At 39.8% G+C, this 17987-nt stretch overlaps 1 protein-coding gene across 6 annotated transcripts in view; it reads right to left on the reverse strand.

The window, feature by feature from the left end:
- Window positions 1-17987, reverse strand: part of LOC132149131 (mediator of RNA polymerase II transcription subunit 25) — a 35406-nt gene that overhangs the window by 13176 nt on the left and 4243 nt on the right. For 5 of the 6 annotated variants that reach the window (XM_059558096.1, XM_059558095.1, XM_059558094.1 and 2 more), the window contains exons 10-15: window positions 17679-17908; window positions 17507-17593; window positions 15397-15482; window positions 15239-15296; window positions 14133-14240; window positions 13358-13531 (exon numbers count right to left, since the gene is read on the reverse strand). In XM_059558096.1, the coding sequence (XP_059414079.1) occupies window positions 13358-13531; window positions 14133-14240; window positions 15239-15296; window positions 15397-15482; window positions 17507-17593; window positions 17679-17908 (743 nt within the window). The remainder of the gene's footprint in view (window positions 1-13357; window positions 13532-14132; window positions 14241-15238; window positions 15297-15396; window positions 15483-17506; window positions 17594-17678; window positions 17909-17987) is intronic. The other variant, XM_059558092.1, reaches the window with a different exon arrangement.

Below are 17987 nucleotides of genomic sequence, written 5' to 3' on the forward strand. Positions count from 1 at the left end.
CAAGGAACTCGAGATTTCAGCCAAAACTGCAGAGGAGGCATCTGTAGTAAACCCCAAAGATGTACCGCTGATGCCACTGCCAGCAGCAGTCCCAGCTGCCTTTGAAATTCCCTCAAGTGAAAAGAGCTGCACAGTCTGAAATGGTGCAGGGAATAAAAAATGGCTGCCGAGCACTTCCGAGAGAGGCGAGCGAGCAGCTCCATTGAGTCAAAGCAGAGTCTCAGATATGTTATAGACTGACTCGGGGAGAGACTGCTCTTACACACATTCACACATAGCACCAAGACCTCCAAGTGACAAAGCAGTTTGCCTATATGGCTGGCTCAAGAAGACCTCAATCTCGCGGTCTTCTGCTGGAAAGCTCGCCTTGGCATCACATGGATCATAGCTTTGGTGTACTTTTTAACTGGTGTGGGTGGCAGCATCTGCACCTGTCTCTACAGACTGTGAATGGCTATAAGACCTAGTTAAACACCACTTCGTAGGGGCTTTAACAACTGATGTAATAGTCCAGAGAAATCTGGAAGGCTGATAGGACACACGCCGGGGCATCAGGTAACCCTCCTCAGGTTGTACACTTTTCCACACAGGGGCATCAGGTGACTCCTTGCGTTTGTGTGCCAGGTCATCAGGGGACTCACTGCTGCTCTGAGGCAGGGGAAGCTTTACTGCTGGTGGGTGGGTGAGCGACTAAAGCAGTTAATCCTCTGTTCGTAGCAGGTTGCTGCACTGCAGCGGGGGCTGCATATCGCCTTGAATGAGTGTGAGAGTGGAGTCCTCTACACATGGCAGCCGCTGATATGGGGATAGTATCATGTGAATAAGGGAGAGCAGTGTCTTCCAAACATGGTAGCCACTGATGAGGGGCTGGTATCATGTGAATGAGAGAGGAGCCAAAGTGATTGTGCTCTGCACACAGTACAAAGCAAATTGTGCGGCCTCTGTGGCAATATGAGAACCCTTAACTCCATTATCTGCACTCAGCTCTCTGCTCTGCCATGGAAGGGGGACGTGAGAAGCTGGGCTTATGTCCTGCAGATTCGATGAATGAGAGGAATGTGGACTTTTTGTCTGCATGAGCTCATCACCAGAGTCTTTAAGGTCCAACCCTTTTTTCTCGGGCAGACAGACTCATCTGGCATCTGAAGAAAAATGTCATACTCACCTGAATGCTGGAGAGGAGCAGCAATCCAGGCACTGCCCTCTGATGAGCGAACCTCAACTGTAAGCTGTAAACAGTTTATAAGCCATATTCTTAGGTTGTTCAGCAAAGTGAAGGAGAAGAATCTGACGCATTTTATACTGTCTCTTGAGCTTGTCAGTATTTGCATGCGATTTGCATACTTCGCAACAAATGGCCAGTCATTTGGACTGGCGTGAGCGAATAGGACTCCAGGAAAGGTTGGAAGGGAAGGAGTTCCCATAATGGAGAAATGTCTCTTGTGATGTCTTGTGATAGCTCAACAGGGAATGTACACTCAGAATTCAAATATAAATAACGGAATTAACTCAAGCACTCATGTATACACATGAACTATATACACTTCAAGTGTTAATACGATGATCAATTGATTAATTTACTGTATTTCCTGCAATGTCAGCTAAATCGCGCCGATCAGCTCTCTCCTCAGCTGCACATTTCTTATCTCTCCACCTCCTCCCGTTAACCACTCACATTTTATATTTTCCCGGGAGGGAGGGACTTAACATATGAACCAATGAAAATAAAGATCAAGCTAACTTGCAAGGCAAAAGCAAGTTCTGTGCACTTCAATCAACCATACTACCAATAACAGCATTCTTAAAAGACACAATAGTACACATTTTGTGACTTGGAATATGAAGTGTGAGACTCCATTAACATTTCAGTTCTAAATTAGAAACTAAATTACACAAAGAGTAAATGAAACATAACCCACTACATTATAAAATTATATTCTAGTGGGTTACATACAGTGGGGAGCGAAGGTTTGGGCACCCCAGGTAAAAAATTTTATTAATGTGCATAAAGACGCCAAGAAAAGATGGAAAAATCTCCAAAAGGCATCAAATGATAGATTAGACATCCTTATAATAAGTCAAAAAAAGTTAGATTTTATTTCCATCATTTACACTTTCAAAATAACAGAAAACTAAAAAATGGTGTCTGCAAAAGTTTGGGCACCCTGCAGAGTTAATACCTTGTACTGCCCCCTTTGGCAAGCTAGGACCTGACAGTGTCATGGATTGTTCTCAATCATCGTCTGGATAGACCAGGTGATGTCAATCTCAAAGGTTTTAAATGCCCAGACTCATCTGACCTTGCCCCAACAATCAGCACCATGGGTTCTTCTAAGCAGTTGTCTAGAAAACTGAAACTGAAAATAGTTGACGCTCACAAAGCAGGAGAAGGCTATAAAAAGATAGCAAAGCGTTTTCAGATGCCAATATCCTCTGTTTGGAATGTAATTAAGAAATGGCAGTCATCAGGAACAGTGGAAGTTAAAGCAAGATCTGGAAGACCAAGAAAAATATCAGACAGAACGGCTCGCAGGATTGTGAGAAAAGTAAGTCAAAACCCACGTTTGACTGCATGATCCCTCCAGAAAGATCTGGCAGACACTGGAGTTGTGGTACACAATCCCACTATAAAGAGATACTTGTACAAATATGGCCTTCATGGAAGAGTCATCAGAAGAAAACCTCTTCTACATCCTCAACACAAAAAAAAGGGTGCCCAAACTTTTGCAGACACCATTTTTTTGTTTTCTGTTATTTTGAAAGTGTAAATGATGGAAATAAAATCTAACTTTTTTTGACTTATTATAAGGAGGTCTAATCTGTCATTTGATGCCTTTTGGAGATTTTTCCATCTTTTCTTGGCGTCTTTATGCACATTAATAAAAAATTTTACCTGGGGTGCCCAAACTTTCGATCCCCACTGTATATACATATACATATATATACATATACAGTACAGACCAAATGTTTGGACACACCTTCTCATTCAAAGAGTATTCTTTATTTTCATGACTATGAAAATTGTAGAGTCACACTGAATGCATCGAGGGCTATTTGACCAAGAAGGAGAGTGATGGGGTGCTGCGCCAGATGACCTGGCCTCCACAGTCACCAGACCTGAACCCAATCGAGATGGTTTAGGGGTGAGCTGGACCGCAGACTGAAGGCAAAAGGGCCAACAAGTGCTAAGCATCTCTCGGGGAACTCCTTCAAGACTGTTGGAAGACCATTTCAGGTGACTACCTCTTGAAGCTCATCAAGGCAAGGCAAGGCAAGGCAAGTTTATTTATATAGCACATTTCGTACACAATGGTAATTCAAAGTGCTTTACATAACAGAAAGTAAAATAATAAAGAAGAAAAATAATAACAAGAATAAAACAAGCAATTTTAAAACTTTTAAAATTATTAAAAAATTTACTTATTTAAAATGAATTTAAAACAGAAAATGATTTTACATAAAATAAAATAAAAAAACAGTGAAAATATAGTGCAATCAGTTCGGACATTGCACATTCAATAAATGCACAGCTAAACAGATGAGTTTTAAGTCTAGATTTAAATGTGACTAGTGTTTTAGCACATCTGATCTCTTCTGGAAGCTGATTCCAACTGCGGGCGGCCTAGTAACTAAAGGAGGACTCCCCTTGTTTTGTGTGAACCCTTGGTATTTCTAACTGACTCGATCCTAATGATCTGAGTGGTCTGTTAGGCTTATATTCAGTGAGCACATCTGAAATATATTTCGGTCTTAGGTCATTTAGTGACTTATATACGAGTAAAAGTACTTTAAAATCAATCCTAAATGTAACTGTAAGCCAGTGTAAGGACCTGAGGACTGGTGTGATATGCTCAGATTTTCTGGTTCTAGTCAGAATCCTGGCAGCAGCGTTCTGGATGAGCTGCAGCTGTCTAATTGTCTTTTTGGGAAGGCCGGTGAGGAGCCCATTACAATAGTCCACCCTGCTGGTGATAAAGGCATGAACAAGTTTCTCCAAGTCTTGGCTGGAAACAAAACATCTAATTCTTGCAATGTTTTTTAAATGATAGTATGCTGATTTAGTTACTGCTTTGATATGACTACTGAAACTAAGGTCTGTCTCCAGAATCACACCAAGATTCCTGACTTGATTTTTAGTTGTTTGACCCCTAGAGTCAAGGTATGCATTCACCTTGAAAACTTCATCTTTGCTTCCAAATGCAATGACTTCAGTTTTTTCCTTGTTTAAAGGTTCACTTCACCCATTTGCATTTAGCTTTGTATTGTTAGAAACCCAGTCATATATTATAATGATCATGGATTTTTCCTTTGTTTTTCCCTGAGATGGGAGAAATAAGGATTTAAGTGTTTTACTTCCTGCTTATTATGACGTAAAAATCGTCATTTTGCGTCATAATAAGCAGGAAGTCAAAATTCATTGAAAAGTGTAGAGACTACAGACACTAGCTTATTATTATTCCAGGGGATGGGACCCACTCACCCTACAGGCCTATTACAGATCAGTGGGTGGGACTAAACTTACAGAAACGAAAATGAAAATCCGCCATCTTGTTTGGAAGCTATGTAGCTAAGCTAACAAGCGCTTATGGAGTCAGATTTATGAGAATGGCTGGAGGAACAACTCATGATATGGAAGAAGAGGATTTTCAAAGTCTGTTGCTCGAAAAAGATGTTCGTGGCTATCTATACGAGCCACAATATAGCGCAGAGCAGCTGAGGCTGATGGAGGAACAGGAGGCGGCGGCGGCTGCAGCCGAGGCCGGAGACATGCCTGTCGCGTCCGAGGAGCCCGGGCGTGCTCGAGCTGGTGCGGACTGGTGGTGCCTGTGCTCTCGTTGTGCACCTACGGACACGGAGCTCGAGTCCGTCTGCTGCAAGAATTTGAAAGATGCCAATTTCTCCTCGAAGAAATGTCTGAGGCAGACAAGGACAAGGATGTTGGCGTTGTGAACCATCCTAGTTTCGCCCCGCATATGGACAGAGGCGTCCTGGAGACATATTTCAGAATTCCGAAGGTAAACTGGAAACGCCAGCTGAAGCCTGCAGGGACAAATGGACGTCTAACTGTAAAATAAGTGTTTCAATTTTAATTAGTATTCATTTCGTGAAATGTACACAATTTCTTCAACCATTATTATCACGAAATGATTCCCGGTTAATAAGTTACGTAACGTCAACTGTAAACTGTTTGTGCAGTACCTTTTTTAATGCACAAAAAGCTTACTGTGGCATTGTTTACTACTGTGGCACGTAAATACCATACATCGCTAACTGTGTCCTCAATGTCTTGTAGACAATATCGCCTAACAGCGGTGTTCTGGATTAGTGGGACTGGCTTGTGGAGCTGTGCAAATGTGTTGCATTGTGGGAGTTGTGGTTTTCCATACAAATGAGCCCTAAAGTTACTTTCTGTAATAACTCGGTCAAAAAGGCACCAAATTCTAAAGTTTTAATAGATTTCGACTACATATATGACCCACTTTCAATGAAGATCAATGTTCCCACGGGTGAAATGCTCCTTTAACTGAAGAAAGTTCTGGCACATCCAACTATTAATTTCATCAATGCATTGGCAGAGGGAGTCAATTGGGCTGTAGTCATTTGGAGATAAGGCTAGGTAAATCTGGGTATCATCAGCATAGCTGTGATAGGCAATTTGGTTCTTTCTCATTATTTGACTTAGTGGGAGCATATACAGGCTAAACAAGAGCGGTGCAAGAATTGACCCTTGTGGGACTCCGCATGTCATGGACGTCCACTTAGACTTATGCTCTCCTATACTCACATAATAGCCTCTCCCTTCTAAGTATGACCTTAACCATTTGAGTACCATCCCAGAAAGCCCTACCCAGTTTTCCAGTCTCTCTAGTAGTATGTTATGATCGACAGTGTCAAACGCAGCACTGAGATCTAGCAATACCAGTACCGATATTTTGCCAGTCACAATTTAATCGAATATAATTTATTATCTTAATGAGTGCTGTCTCTGTGCTGTGATGAGGTCGAAAACCAGATTGAAAATTGTCCAGGTTACCATTTGAGTTTAAGTATTTGTTCAGCTGATTAAAAACGACCTTTTCTATAATTTTGCCTATAAAAGGAAGATTAGATATTGGTCTAAAATTGCTCAAAATGGTGTTATCAAGATTGCTCTTTTTCAGTAGGGGCTTAACCACTGCAGTTTTTAAGAAGTTTGGAAATGTCCCAGAAAGAAGTGAGGCGTTCACCACTTCTAAAAGATCTGCTTCTAAGCAGTTAAGCACACTTTTGAAAAAAGATGTGGAAGTGTGTCAAGATAGCAGGTTGACGATTTTAGGTGCTGCACTATGTCTTCCAGAATTTTGCTATCAATTGCTTCAAAAATAGACATAGTATCTTTTTGATATTGTGGCCTAATCTGTCTGACCTCTGCATTACTTGAGGATGTGCTAATCGCCTTCCTGATATTGATGATCTTCTCAGAAAAGAAGGATGCAAACTCATTGCATTTGCTGTCTGAGAGCATTTCACTGGGAATCTGACTTGGGGGGTTTGTCAGTCTCTCAACAGTGGCAAAAAGAGTACGAGTGTTATTTAAGTTACTGTTTATAAGGTTTGAGAAGAAATTCTGTCTAGCTGTGGCTAGTTTCACATTAAAAGCATGAAGGCTGTCTTTATAGATGCTATAGTGAATTTCAAGTTTTGTCTTCCGCCACATCCACTCTGCTTTTCTGCATTGTCTTTTCATAGTCTGAACTGCTGTTGATCTTCTCCAAACTGATTTCTGTCTGTTTGTTTTCTTACTGACTATTATTGGAGCAATATCATCAATAACATTCTTAACTTTTGAGTTGAAGGAATCAAGGAGAATATCAACAGAGTCTGCAGAAATGCTTGGTGTTAAAGATATAGCCTCCATAAATAGTACACTTGTGTTCTCGTTAATGCATCTCCTTCTGACAGAGACTGATCTAGATTCAGTTGTAGCAGACATCAAAATATCAAAGAAAATACAGAAGTGATCAGATAGTGCTATGTCCTTAATAACAATGGATGAAATGTTTAGACCCCTACTGATGATTAAGTCTAGAGTGTGTCCACCTTTGTGTGTGGGTCCATGAGTCAAATCAAAAGTGTTTAGAAACGTTATCATTTCTTTTGTAGTTTTGTTTTCTGCATTATGTATGTGAATATTAAAATCCCCTGCAATAGCAAACCAGTCAAACTCTGAGGAAATCATTGATAACATTTCTGTGACCTCTTCAACAAAGGCTGGAGAGTATTTTGGAGGCCTGTAAATAATAATAAACAGAATGCGTGGAGCACCTTTCAGCACAATCCCTAGATATTCAAAAGACAAGTACTGACCAAATGACACTTGCTTGCATTGATAGACATCTTTAAATAGAGCAGCTACACCCCCACCTCTCCTAACAGTCCTGCAGACACTCATGTAAGTGAAGATAGGAGGGGCTGCTTCATTAAGGACTGTTGCATTGCAGCTGTCTTCAAGCCATGTTTCGTTTAGAAACATAAAATCCAGATTGTTTGTGGTTATAAAGTCATTGATTAGAAATTATTTAACTTGATGGCTGTGCTTTGTGTCTTTACATCAATTTTAGTTTGATGCATAATAGGCCGCAGATTAGATGAGATGGCCTTAGACTTTCTATCACGTGATAAAACTGAAATAGAGAAAGCTACAGGCACACTGGGTTCCCGCTTGTTCAGAAGTCATTTGTGAATGTTGCTGTTTTTATAGCGGGGACCTGACACATATCACTGAGAGATGCTATAAGTTGTTTTTGGTTCACCTTCAGCAGATAGAGGGTTTTGGCCCTGGCGTTGTGGCAGCGGTTGAAGAGCTCTCGCAGGAGCGGGGACCACAGGCTTTGGTGGTTGGGGGGCCCGCCATTTTTTTGTTGATATCTGCGGGCATGCAGCAAATGAGTGAGAGAGTTTAGTCCCAGCATACACCAATTCCTCCATTTTCTGTGAAAAGCACAGAAGTGGAGATGCTGGAGAAAGGGATAATGTGTCTGGTGAGATGGGCTGTGTCTCTGGTGTTTCCGGTGGCTGTGATATGTTGTACTGGCTTCCCTGGCTGTTTTCCAGACAGTCGTCCTTGGGTGCTGAATCTTGTAGCTGTTTTGATATATCACAGTCTGTCTGTGAGGAGCTCTGTGGGCAGGGCTCAACCGGGATGGTGTCTATCAGCAGTGATTGTTTTGTCTGCATGGTGTTATCAGTGTCCTTGTGGGACATGTCAACCACATGATGACTCGGACCCGGTGTGTGTGTGCTGAATGGATTGACACACTCTGCTGAAGGATGACGGAGGGAAAAGTAGATATTGTCCTTAAACACTCTAGCACCAAGTTTGTTTGGGTGGAGGCCATCCAGTTTAAACAATTGTCTATGGCCCCAGAAAAGATTGAAGTTGTCAATGAAATTCACTCCTTTTATATTACAAGATCTTTGTAGCCATGTGTTCAGCCCAAGCAACCGTGAAAACATATTTGTTCCCCTTGCTGGGAGTGGTCCACTGATGAACGACTGAACTTTGAGTCTTCGAAGTGTTTCAAAGACTTCACTGAAGTCCTTCTTAAGGAGTTCTGACTGCTCTTTCTGATTATCATTCTTCCCCACATGGATGATGATTCGATTTGCAGTCTTGTGCTTCATCAGAATGTTCTGAAGTTCCTTGTTCACATCAGAGACCATTGCTTGAGGAAGGCAGCATGTTGTTGTAGTCCTGCTACGAATGTATCTGATAATAGAGTCACCCACTACCAGAGTCCTTGGCTCGGCTGCGCTCTGAGCTGAAAGCCGCTGTCTGCTCATCCTTGAGCGCCTGTTAGTAGCGATGTTAGCTGCTGGCTGATCAGATCCATGTTTAAATACATTTGGGGATTCCTCACCCACATTCATTAATGCTTCAAATCTGTTCTCAAGATGTATAGGGGGTGGTTGAATGCCAATATTCACAAGCCTTGTCATAGTCAAATCTGGGGTAGAGGAAGCTACGGCAGCAATACGAGAAACTCGTGGCAATCTGATATTTCGTGTTCCTTTGGGTCTCGCTCCCTGTTTGTGCCATCGATTAGTGTGGCGATCAGTTTCGGCTTGTTCCTCTACATTTGGTATAAACTATTGAGATTCATAAGATTCATGGGACTCACTGGCTGTATGCTGAAAGGGTCCATGACGACGGTCTGCTAAGTGTTCCTGTCTGTTTTGGAAGTCCAGCAAGTAACTTTGTTTCAAAAATCACAATCCTTTGTAGAAGTTTGCAGCAGTTTATGCAACAAGTAGATCCAACAGGAGGCATTTTCTCTCTCTTCTGTTTGAATGTAGGCAGTTGTTTTCCCGTCTCAGAAATGTAAGCTGCTGGCAGTGGGAGGCAAAGTTTTCTTTTTGTAGTATTATTCCAGTCCCAAAGAGTTTTTAGTTTTAGCGTTTGTGCCAAAAAATCTGTTTTTTGAGCACTGTGCTGATCTGCTGATGTAGAAGTCTTAGAAAAATCAGAGAAAACTACAGAAATAAGAAGCAAAGCGCAGAGCAGTAAGCTAGAACGTCCGAAAGGTAGCAAAGCCGGAAGCGAAAAATCAAGAGAATGCCAAGAGTGTGCAAAGCAGAAATAAAAGCAAAAGGTGGCTATTTTGAAGAACCTAGAATATGACATTTTCAGTTGTTTCACACTTTTTTGTTATGTATATAATTCCATATATAATTCCACATGTTAATTCATAGTTTTGATGCCTTCAGTGTGAATCTACAATTTTCATAGTCATGAAAAAGAAAACTCTTTGAATAAGAAGGTGTGTCCAAACTTTTGGTCTGTTCTGTGTATATATATATATATATATATATATACACACACATATATATACACATATGTGTGTGTGTGTGTGTGTATATATACATATATATACACACACATATATATACACATATGTGTGTGTGTGTGTGTGTATATATACATATATATACACACACATATATATACACATATGTGTGTGTGTGTGTGTGTATATATACATATATATACACACACATATATATACACATATGTGTGTGTGTGTGTGTGTATATATACATATATATACACACACATATATATACACATATGTGTGTGTGTGTGTATATATACATATATATATACACACATATATATACACATATGTGTGTGTGTATATATACATATATATATATATATATGTATATATATATATATATATATATATATATATATATATATATATATATATATATATATATATATATATATATATATATATACATATGCGTGTGTGTATATATATATATATATATACACACACACACACACACATATATATATACACACATACAGTACTGACCAAAAGTTTGGACACACCTTCTCATTTAAAGAGTTTTCTTTATTTTCATGACTATGAAAATTGTAGAGTCACACTGAAGGCATCAAAACTATGAATTAACACATGTGGAATTATATACATAACAAAAAGTGTGAAACAACTGAAAATATGTCATATTGTAGGTTCTTCAAAGTAGCCACCTTTTGCTTTGATTACTGCTTTGCACACTCTTGGCATTCTCTTGATGAGCTTCAAAAGGTAGTCACCTGAAATGGTATTCACTTCACAGGTGTGCCCTGTCAGGTTTAATAAGTGTGATTTCTTGCCTTATAAATGGGGTTGGGACCATCAGTTGTGTTGTGCAGAAGTCAGGTGGATACACAGCTTGTAGTCCTACTGAATAGACTGTTAGAATTTTGTATTATGGCAAGAAAAAAGCAGCTAAGTACAGGAAAATGAGTGGCCATCATTACTTTAAGAAATGAAGGTCAGTCAGTCTGAAGAATTGGGAAAACTTTGAAAGTGTCCCCAAGTCCAGTCACAAAACCCATCGAGCGCTACAAAGAAACTGGCTCACATGTGGACCGCCCCAGGAAAGGAAGACCAAGAGTCACCTCTGCTGCGGAGGATAAGTTCATCCGAGTCACCAGCCTCAGAAATCGCAGGTTAACAGCAGCTCAGATTAGAGACCAGGTCAATGGCACACGGAGTTCTAGCAGCAGACACATCTCTAGAACAACTGTTAAGAGGAGACTGTGTGAATTAGGCCTTCATGGTAGAATATCTGCTAGGAAACCACTGCTAAAGAAAGGCAACAAGCAGAAGAGACTTGTTTGGGCTAAAGAACACAAGGAATGGACATTAGACCAGTGGAAATCTGTGCTTTGGTCTGATGAGTCCAAATTTGAGATCTTTGGTTCCAACCACCGAGTCTTTGTGCGACGCAGAAAAGGTGAACGGATGGACTCTACATGCCTGGTTCCCACCGTGAAGCATGGAGGAGGAGGTGTGATGGTGTGGGGGTGCTTTGCTGGTGACACTGTTGGGGATTTATTCCAAATTGAAGGCATAATGAACCAGCATGGCTACCACAGCATCTTGCAGCGGCATGCTATTCCATCCGGTTTGCGTTTAGTTGGACCATCATTTATTTTTCAACAGGACAATGACCCCAAACACACCTCCAGGCTGTGTAAGGACTATTTGACCAAGAAGGAGAGTGATGGGGTGCTGCACCAGATAACCTGGCCTCCACAGTCACCGGACCTGAACCCAATCGAGATGGTTTGGGGTGAGCTGGACCGCAGAGTGAAGGCAAAAGGGCCAACAAGTGCTAAGCATCTCTCGGGGAACTCCTTCAAGACTGTTGGAAGACCATTTCAGGTGACTACCTTTTGAAGCTCATCAAGAGAATGCCAAGAGTGTGCAAAGCAGTAATCAAAGCAAAAGGTGGCTACTTTGAAGAACCTAGAATATGACATTTTCAGTTGTTTCACACTTTTTGTTACGTATATAATTCCACATGTGTTAATTCATAGTTTTGATGCCTTCAGTGTGAATCTACAATTTTCATAGTCATGAAAATAAAGAAAACTCTTTGAATGAGAAGGTGTGTCCAAACTTTTGGTCTGTACTGTATATATATATATATATATATATATATATACACACACACACACTGAACAAAATAATAAATTCAACACTTGTTTTTGCCCCCATTTTTCGCAAGCTGAACTCAGAGATCTAAGACTTTTTCTATGTACACAAAATGCTTATTTTTCTCAAATATTGCTTACAAATCTGTCTAAATCGTGTTAGTGAGCACTTCTCCTTTCCGAAATAATCCATTCACCTCACAGGTGAGGCATATCAAGATGCTGAACAGACAGCATGATTATTACACAGGTGTGCCTTAGGCTGGCCATTATATAAAAGACTACTCTAAAATGTGCAGTTTTATCACAAAATGCCCCAGATGTTGCAAGTTTTGAGGTAGCTATTACTATTATTATATAGCAATTGGCAGGCTGACTGCAGGAATGTCCACCAGAGCTGTTGCCCATGAATTGAATGTTAATTTATCTACCATAAGCCATCTCCAAAGGCGTTTCAGAGAATTTGGCAGTACATCCAACCGGCCTCACAACCGCAGACCACGTTTAACCACACCAGCTTACTGAATTCAGATGCAAGACTGTCAGTCACATGATTAGCCAATGTTGGAGTTAGCCTCAAGATTAGCTGCTATTGTAGTCAAACAAGTGCATCCAGACCTTAACATCCCTTAGTACCACACCTCCACAATCCTAAACAAAAACTCTTTGGATCCAGACAATTCTGGGCACCAATTTCACTTTCAAAAACAGCTAATTTTTCAAAAAGGTAAGCAGTTCAAATATGCCACATGTACTGTAAATGGAGCTTTACTCAGAATAATCCTCCAATTTTGAAATTTTCCAATATTGACAAGGTAAATCAGGTTCTTTGTCTCTGGTTACCAATAGAATGGCTGGTATGATCCTCAATATTTCTCCCCTTCTCATTAGCAATTACTGAAACAGTTTGTTGTTTATCTGGTATGCTAATGCCAACCAGGACATGTGTCAGGGACACATGGATACAATTTGGCAATGTTTTATTTAACCTTGTACTATGTTGCAGGTACTAAGATGGTTATTAGCCATTGAGGATTTGTTTTAAATTGCCAAAGCCCCTTATAACTTACAATCAACATTTAGGAAGTGTTAATTTTAGGTGCCATGTGCACTATGTGAGCAACATCAAAGCAAAACCAGACAGCTGCTCAAAAAAAGAAGAAGATAATTTTCATTGCTAAATAAACTGTTAAAAACGTTTATTATTTTACACAAATATTTTACAGGAATAAAAATATACTTTAGTTGTAGATTTCAAGTGAGCATTTTTTGTGTATATTACATTTAGAATGTGTGTTTTTACTATAAAATATCAATAACTGTTTGTTTATAGTGAAAACTACACCATTTTGTGTGACTCACCGAGCGTTGCTGCTGCACTTGTTTGTGGTTAGTGATGACCTGCCGAATGCCATTGACGAATCCACTCTGGTCATTAGGGATGAGTCCCATGAAGATCCTCTTCCTAGATGAGTAAAGCAGCATCAGTACACGCACCTCACATGGAGCACTGTGGGGGAAATGCACACATCCAGCCTACACACACACGCACACACACACACAATATACATCAAACTATGTGTCAATCCACACATCTAGACAGCACACACAACTAGAGTCACTGGAGAGCTGCCTGGGCCTACAATTATATCTGAAGACAGGATTAAAATGAACCAAGCAGCCGTTTCCCAGACACAGATTGAACCTAAAACTGAATTTAATCAGTGTTAATGGTGATTCACTACTGACAGATCTCTTAGTCTGCGTCAAGGGATCTAGCTCCAGGGTAAAGGTTCACTTCAGAGCTTTTCATTTTCAGAGGAAATGCTGGCTATGTGACTTTGCAGATAATTATTATTATTATTAGACTTTTTTCATAGCCAAATGTGAAAATCTTTTCATTTTACACACAAAAGGCAGAGGAAGAACTCCCCCAAGAGGGTGAAGACCATTATTACACACTATCAAATTTTCTTCAGAAGTCTGCAATGTGAAATACAGACACTTTTTTGCTATATGCATATTGAACATAAAAACTTGGCCTATAAGAGAAGTTTCTAGCTTGATTATTAATTTTGAACTGACTTGTGTACCATACACGAGGAGGTTATGAATATTATGCTGTTTTTATACTCACAAATCCATTGGTCATGATGCGATACAGTCCCTTCAAAGACTCCATATCTTTATTAGTAAACAGAAACTGCACCATACGAGAGTTTCTGAACAGAGGGCCCAGAGTAGTCTATAGAAAGATAAAACATAGGGATCAGTTCTTTAATAAACTATGTGAACCAGATGTTTGACCAATCCCAAATCAGCATCTATATTAGGATGACATCCACAAAAGCATTTAAAACGAGAGTTTAAAATTATACTATATACTATAATTGTATAATTCTAGTATGATTTTTAACTTGCATAAAAATAAAAGTTATTAATTTGAACAAAGAATACAGTCTATAAATGAACATGCTACTCATGAGACAATGCATTTTGCATGCTGTGTGTATCAGTGAAGTTTACTAATCAGGCACGGGGAGTGAAACATAAGTAGAAGGACAGGACGAAAGAAGAGCAGGAGATGATTGTCACAGTGGAGAAAATGGACAAGGACGAGCAGAAGAAGAAAAGGAAGAAATAAAAAGAATTATGAGATAGAGGAGAAAAAGATTATAAAGAAACGGAAGAGAGACAACAGTTACAGAGTGGAAAACGACTGAGAAAGACTTAGGAGAAGAAACAGGAGGAAAGAAATGAGGAAGATGAAATAAAATGTGGTGATTAAGGAAGGGGAGGAGATGATTATGGAGTAGAAAAGGAAGGGGATGAAAAGATTGAGGAGGAGGATAAAAACAAGAAAAGAAATGAGGAAGTTATGAAGAAAAAGATTATGTAGAAAAAGGAGATGATGATGAAGGAAGAGGAGATGATGGAATAAAAAAAGAATAAAAAAATATGAAAGAGGAGACGACAACATGGAGTAGAAAAGGAGGAAAAAAGATTGAGGAGAAGAACTAAAAAAAAAAAAAAAAAGAAGCTGATACAGGGAGAGCAATGATGAAGAGGAGATTAAGGAAGAAACGAAAAAAAAATGGGGAAGGAAGAGGAAAAAGGACCAGAGAAAAAAAAGATAGTGAAGGAGATAATATAGGAGAACAAGAGAAAGAACAAGCAGCAATCGTTTCTTCCTTCTCAAGCCCAGTAATACATCCTCCAGGGAACAACAATGTTCACATTTACCAGGAGCTGCTGAGGGATGAGCTGCATGATCAGCTTCTGCGGCCACTGGTCTGTATTTCTGAAACAAAAAAGGCGGGGAAAAAAAAAAATCATCCTCTCTGTGCATCTCTTCCATACATTCTACATTATGCAAGTATGTGCCAAACGGAGTCACTCACAGGTTCTCCCCTTGGCTGACCTGGACCTGGCAGGGCAAGGAGCGTGTAAGTTTTGTGTTGGAGTCCATGGAGGAAGCCTTGGGCTTCTGCGGTGATTGATGGAGACAGAGGGAGAGGTGACAAGGGGAGGGAAAAAAAGGACAGACAGAATAAGATGAAGAGGTTAACAATCAGAGTAAAAAGACCTTGTTGGCAAAGATGGATGGTGCGACTTAAAGCAGGAGGTCTCTGTGAAATATACAACCTGTGTGTGCAACTTCCAGGACAAGAGAGATTGCACTGAAAATGGAACAGCTGCAACATTTTTATGTCAATCAAAATGGTACAACCAATGAGCAAACAGACCATCTCAAGAATTTCTCATTTAGACCAACTGCTGACTCAATCAACACAACAACTTGTCGATTTTAGAAATATACCAGTTTGCACATCCTTACTATAACCACCTTACAGTATCGCTGCAAAAGGAGATTGTCGAGAAATCCCAGGACTCATCTGCAGGTCGAGGGAGTTGTGGCACAGAATTACTATTGATTTAATATACACAGCATAGCTTGGCAGTTTGTGTTTACGAATAGGTGAGCTGTGTGAACTCATCCAGAAGGAGACTCCATGACAGGCCTCAGCAAACAGAGTTTGCTGTCGTACTTGATAAGTGCACATTGGTTGGCTGGCGTGTTATTGACCAGATGGTGATAATGACCATGGCATGTGCATCTGTGTTTTTGTTTCCTGATTATTTGAGTTGACCCAGTGTCAAAACAAAACATTTCAATAGCGGATTTTGTGTTTGGGAACATTCATTGGTGAGATGATGTTGTGGTCATTGTGAGTCAATAATGCTACATTAATTTAAGACGAAGGCCTCTCCCATAAATCGAAACATGATTGATCACATTACAGTCAGTGCAAATGGCATCCAAGGCACAATACCCATGCGTCAACTAACAATACATCAATGAAACACGACTAGATAGCTTTACCAGATTCGCTTTCAGTGATCGAATCAATCTTTTTTACATGTCTAGAAAAAACTACCGGTACACTTCATCTGAGTTGCAGATGAGCTACGAGAGTCTTTCAAAGAGATTAATTGAGATCCATTTATGTTAAATTTTCCAAACAAACACTCCTCGCACACCTGGGAGGCGCAAACAGGTGTAAGACATCCATTCAGTTTTGTTTTAATTTCCATCTAGCTTTATTTTTCTTTCAGTTTTAATTTCAGTAATTACTAACTAATTTCCGATAGTTGCCAAAGCAACATTTCTAATTTTTTCTTTAGTCCCCCCGCCCCCCATCTATTTGATTTGAGCTTTAATTGAATGAAAAAACTTTTTTTTAATTAGTTTACTTAATATTAACAACACTTGTTTGCAAAGCTTTATTAGCAACATTTTGCCATGAACAGCATTATTAGACCATTTTCTAAGGCTACACGAAATATTAAAACCAGAGCATAGTGGTACTGTGAATTCACAAAGGCTGTGATTCAGTTCAATTAAATATATGAGCTGCTGGTTTAATATGTGCTTCATTTGTATGTGTGTAGGTTACGTGCATCTCAGAGCGGCTCTGTTCATAGTAAATGCTGCTCCATACAAACAGTTATCATTTACAAGCGCAGACCATCTTAAACTCCATCTCTGCATATGCTGTGAGTCTGCATTGCTAACAATGTTAATCTGTGAACAATGTACACTATTCTATCAAATTTTTAATCTTTCTAAATATGCAAACTGTTAATTATGTATTTTAACTAATTTGTTTAATAAGCCCATATAATTACTTGCTTTTGATATTTTATTTGAACCAATAAATATTGCTTCATTGCTATTACATATGTATTTTACGTAGTCTATTTTTACTACCACAAATAAATTATTCAATTACTTGATTAATAGTCGGTATAATCAATACTCAATCAATTACTCAATACCTAAATAACTGTCATTGACAGCCCTAACCAAGAGGCAAAAAAAAATTTGTACCTCTCCAAATTCAGATCCTAATTATGGTTTGTTTCCCAGCAGTAAACCACGTAACTGGTCTGAAGAAGACCATTTGGTAGGCAAATATTGCCATGACATCACTAGTATAAATTTCTCACCTCCTGCCATTCCAGAACTCCACTCCATGCCACTATCTTATTGGCAACACCTTGCTGTGCCCCAGCTGGAGGTGCAGGTATAGCACCCTGAAAAACAAGAGTATATTGAAAGTGCTCTTGCATGGAGTCCAAATGAGACAGTAACCACAGAAATACATTTCTCAAATCTGACCATGCCAGGCTGTGATGTTGGCGGCGTCTGCTGATTGGTGGGCTGCGACTGAGGGGCCTGAGGAGGTGGCTGGTTGGGTGCAGGTGGGCCTTGTGGTTGCTGTGGTGGCTGCTGGGGTGTAACTTGTTGCTGCGTTAACACTGGCGGAGACACTGTGGTAACTGTAGATAGGTTGGGTTTACCTCCTGATGGGAGTGATTGGCTGAAGGGAGCATTTGGCATTTGAGGAACTGCAAACAAAAACAACTCAGCAAATGGTGTTCAAAATAGGGAAAACATTAAAACAAAGGAAAACAGTGGAAGATTCGA

This window comes from Carassius carassius, chromosome 9 (genome assembly GCF_963082965.1).
Source record: "Carassius carassius chromosome 9, fCarCar2.1, whole genome shotgun sequence".
Classification (NCBI taxonomy): Eukaryota; Metazoa; Chordata; class Actinopteri; order Cypriniformes; family Cyprinidae; genus Carassius; species Carassius carassius.